The 3,613-nt window shown below is 45.7% G+C and overlaps 1 protein-coding gene across 1 annotated transcript; it reads left to right on the top strand.

Moving 5' to 3' along the window:
- The first annotated feature begins 1,939 nt into the window (after nt 1-1,939).
- On the top strand, nt 1,940-3,407 carry LOC110523749 (uncharacterized). Its single transcript, XM_090191539.1, has 4 exons — nt 1,940-2,383; nt 2,473-3,040; nt 3,138-3,242; nt 3,373-3,407. The coding sequence occupies exons 1-4, from the start codon at nt 1,940-1,942 to the stop codon at nt 3,405-3,407; spliced, it is 1,152 nt and encodes a 383-aa protein (XP_090047665.1).
- The last annotated feature ends 206 nt before the right edge of the window (nt 3,408-3,613 follow it).

The raw sequence follows: 3,613 nt of genomic DNA, 5'->3' as shown, positions 1-3,613 counted from the left end.
TACGTACAATAAACTGAATATCAGTCTTATGTACTAAAAGTGCTTGGTTATTGTGTCTGTTCATTGTGCAATACAAAATGTAAACCACATTCCTTTTGGTGATACCCAACAAAGAACTGTTAAAGGAAATGTATTTGCTAAGATGCACATGTACCTCAAGGTGATGATCTGTGGATAACCCTACACACACACACACAAACACACGCTACACAGTAGAGTACATCCAGAGATCTGACACCTTCCCCTTCACAATGGTCGACCATGACGAGTACTACAGTAGTTACTGGTGGATTAACAGCAAGGACGATTGGTTCAATATCTCCTTGCTAGGGGCTCCGTTGATGATTGTTTTTGGGTTGGCGCTGCTGATAACTCACAGGACCTGTAGCAAACGGGCCTCGTCCCCTATTTACACACCATGTTCGCGTGTACATTCGCTACAGTATGATGCCGTGTATGTGCCCACAACGTGCTCCTGTGACAAGTTGAGCTACGATGGGAACTGCCGGTGCCATGTCGTGGAAGCTACAGAATCTTCTGTGATTCCTGTTGCGGAAAAGGGTAACTATATCTCCGGTCCGCAAATATACACGCTTGCCTTGCAACATGTACAACAACCATCTGACACATACAACTGAGGTCTACTTCTTGTTTCCTACTCATCCTCCATATCTGAATAGAACCAGAACAGATCGAGAAGGTCGTGTGACACCGGGACCCGGCTAGAGTGAGAGGACAACGTAGCCCTTCTGCAACGTGTGACATTAGTTAACCTCCAGGAACACACTTCGACTGTGTACCCTATATAATACACTATCTACACACCCTTCCCATTCATTGTACTTCTGATGTCGTTTGTGTTTGGACCACCAATAAAGGACACTACTGCGAATCCCGAATGTGTTTGTTTATTAGCAGATGAAATGAATAACATCACATGTACATAATAGAATCACACCGCAATCAAAGGCAGTCTGCTGTGTCTTCTCTTCCTTGCACATAGCACACATATGTACCACAAGCCATAGATAAGTGAAAGCACAGCCAATATTAGGACCGTAGCCATGCTCCATATGCACAGCCCTTTGTCAGCGAGTCCTATGTCCGAGTGGTACACAGTAGTGTTATTAGAAAAGCTGGATATGACGCCAGACATGGCTGCTGCTCCTCGTTCCTCGGCAGACTGTCACCCGGGGCTCTGTACGGGCTCTCAGCTTGGTTAGGTGTACTGGGGTTCCACAGCAGCCCCTTGCCTTCTCCACATGAGCCTCAGAACCTGAAGTGTCAGAGGCGCAGGACACAGGTAGTTTGTAGGTCGCAATATGTTGTTACTGTGCGATCATAAGGTAAAGGCGTGCTGTAATTGTAGTCTGATCACTGTAAGACAGTAGACATTTACTACTACATAAATATTGTTGTTGCCGTGAACATTATCCTTACACACAAAACACCACCAGCTTACACCCATACCAGTAGAGGCTACTCACCCAGAGGGCCATGAGTCCCTAGAAAACAGCAGTGTATAATAGCAGTGCAATGAACACGTCCATTACAGAGGTATACAGAAGGCACCCTGGGTGGATAAATGTGCCCCAGTCCATAGATTTAACATTGGGCTGGATGTGTTAGGCACCGTTAGACGCTTGCACTCTCATGTACAGGTGCTTTGGGTGGAGGAGTGAGCCGTGGTCTGGTGTTCTAAGCGTTGTCGGAGACTGAAAGCCCAGGTACCTAACATTGACTGGATGGGGTTGGCACGCTTGGTACAGCTGTGGTGTGATGAGTGAGCGGCGAGTGGAAGCTACAACCCCCAGAGCCTCAACATTGGTTGAAACAACGATCCATGCTTGGACACATGGTGCTCCCCTATTTATATAGAATCAGCTCAGCTACTCTTTCAATTACATTCTGTCCTGTCGGCCTACATGACATTAGTACAATGGTGTACCTTACCATAGCCATTAGATGGTGCTGTACACCACTAGAACACATCAACATCATCAAGGCTAACATCACAAAATGGTACATCAGCAGGTGGACATACGCCGACACTAGACATTTGACAGTTATCTGCGTTCAGACTGAATCTAAGAGGGCAAGCACTTACATAGGCAAGTTACTAGGTTTGATGCAAAACCTCTGGGTTGAACAGACTCACAGTGTAATGACGTGTGGAGACTTGGATACATTGTTGGGAAACAAAAATAGTTTGGCTGTAGTTAGCAACATCTATAGTGTCACGTACACTGACAGTAGACCAGGACTCAGTTTCTACAGACATTTGACAAACACCGTGGCTTTAGTGAAAGGTTACGAATGGACGCTAAGGAAGGGGTCTACAGTTGCAGACAATGGGACGAACATGAAGCTGTACTGCCAACATGTAAGTTTACAACCCATCATCATCGCCGGGAACATGACAGTTCTCTGTATACCCCTTGGTTAACACTCGTTTGTATGTGTCACCCCTAGGAACCCCACGTTGTCACCGTTATACTGACTGGTTCATCGAACAAGATGATAACAGTACAATGTGAAGAACCCCAGAGAATATACGACCTGATGCTGAGGTATGAGGTTGTATGCTCCAACGTATGGGATTCCAACATAGCACTGTCAGCGACTGCTCCTTGTACAGCACTGAGTGACCACAAGATGATGCTAGTCTATGCAAACACGATCCCCTACACCGAGAATGTTGGTCAGGACTCCAATGTGGACACATTCTACCACAACATGAAATACATCACACTGGAAACAAAGGGCAGAGTACTGAGACACAGACCATACACCATGCCTCTCCGCCGCTGGGTAGATATACCACCACAGCCATCGACCAGTCGTAACAACATCATCTCAAGGGACACTCAGGACGATACTATACCACTTGCTCTGTACTACGGTGATCAATGGGCAAAACTAAGCGCCGTTATCAAGTCAGACGGTCGATTTGTTTCAAGTGTGGAGTGTGAGGATACCCAGATTGACCAAGATACAAAAATGGTCGAAATTGAACCGGGTGAAAACGTTGTGCTTATAGGTAGGTACATCATTGTACATAGGGCTGTTGTAAGGATAAGCTTAACTGGTCATTACTTTACACTTGTGTTGTGTAACTTATGTGTCTATCCCTATAGGTACCGATGAAGATGATGGGTCAGAGGACATGTGCCGCAACCCGTTTAGCTGTCTATGCTGCTTGGAGATATCAGACCGCTACCTTTCCTGTGGACACTTCATGTGTATACAGTGTATACAAAGCATCAAGGCAGATGGTGTCATTGTGTGCCCAGTGTGCAGAACAGAGGCAATGTTTACCAGACCCCTTATAATAGCACCCCACTTCGTGTTTACATGTCCTGCATGTTGTAGTACCAAGACCTGGGTTGGAGAGTGTGGACACGTAACATGTAGATGCAGCACCAGCTGTGCCGAATGCTCTAAACCCATTACAAAACTGAGCAAACTGTATGCCTTAGGGTAATTGAGACTCAACCAGAACGACTGTAATGGGTAACATTTTTATTGTGCCATGATCCATTGCTAATGACAACATAGATGAGTCTGTTGAATGGCTACCTTTGCTGTACATAAGTCTAACATAATATCTAAC

The sequence above is a fragment of the Oncorhynchus mykiss genome, chromosome 12 (assembly GCF_057628025.1).
Source record: "Oncorhynchus mykiss isolate SJ-2025 chromosome 12, ASM5762802v1, whole genome shotgun sequence".
In the NCBI taxonomy this organism is placed as follows: domain Eukaryota; kingdom Metazoa; phylum Chordata; class Actinopteri; order Salmoniformes; family Salmonidae; genus Oncorhynchus; species Oncorhynchus mykiss.
The sequence above is the reverse complement of the archived record's forward strand: the minus strand, read 5'-3'. Positions and strand labels throughout refer to the sequence as shown.

Excerpts from the sequence above, each read along its gene's own strand:
- LOC110523749 (XM_090191539.1), top strand. The coding sequence starts at position 1,940 with ATGGTGTACCTTACCATAGCCATTAGATGGTGCTGTACACCACTAGAA. Across the intron at positions 2,384-2,472 it reads TGAAGCTGTACTGCCAACAT|GAACCCCACGTTGTCACCGT; the intron begins GTAAGTTTACAA and ends TGTCACCCCTAG. Across the intron at positions 3,243-3,372 it reads TTCCTGTGGACACTTCATGT|TACCAAGACCTGGGTTGGAG; the intron begins GTATACAGTGTA and ends TGCATGTTGTAG.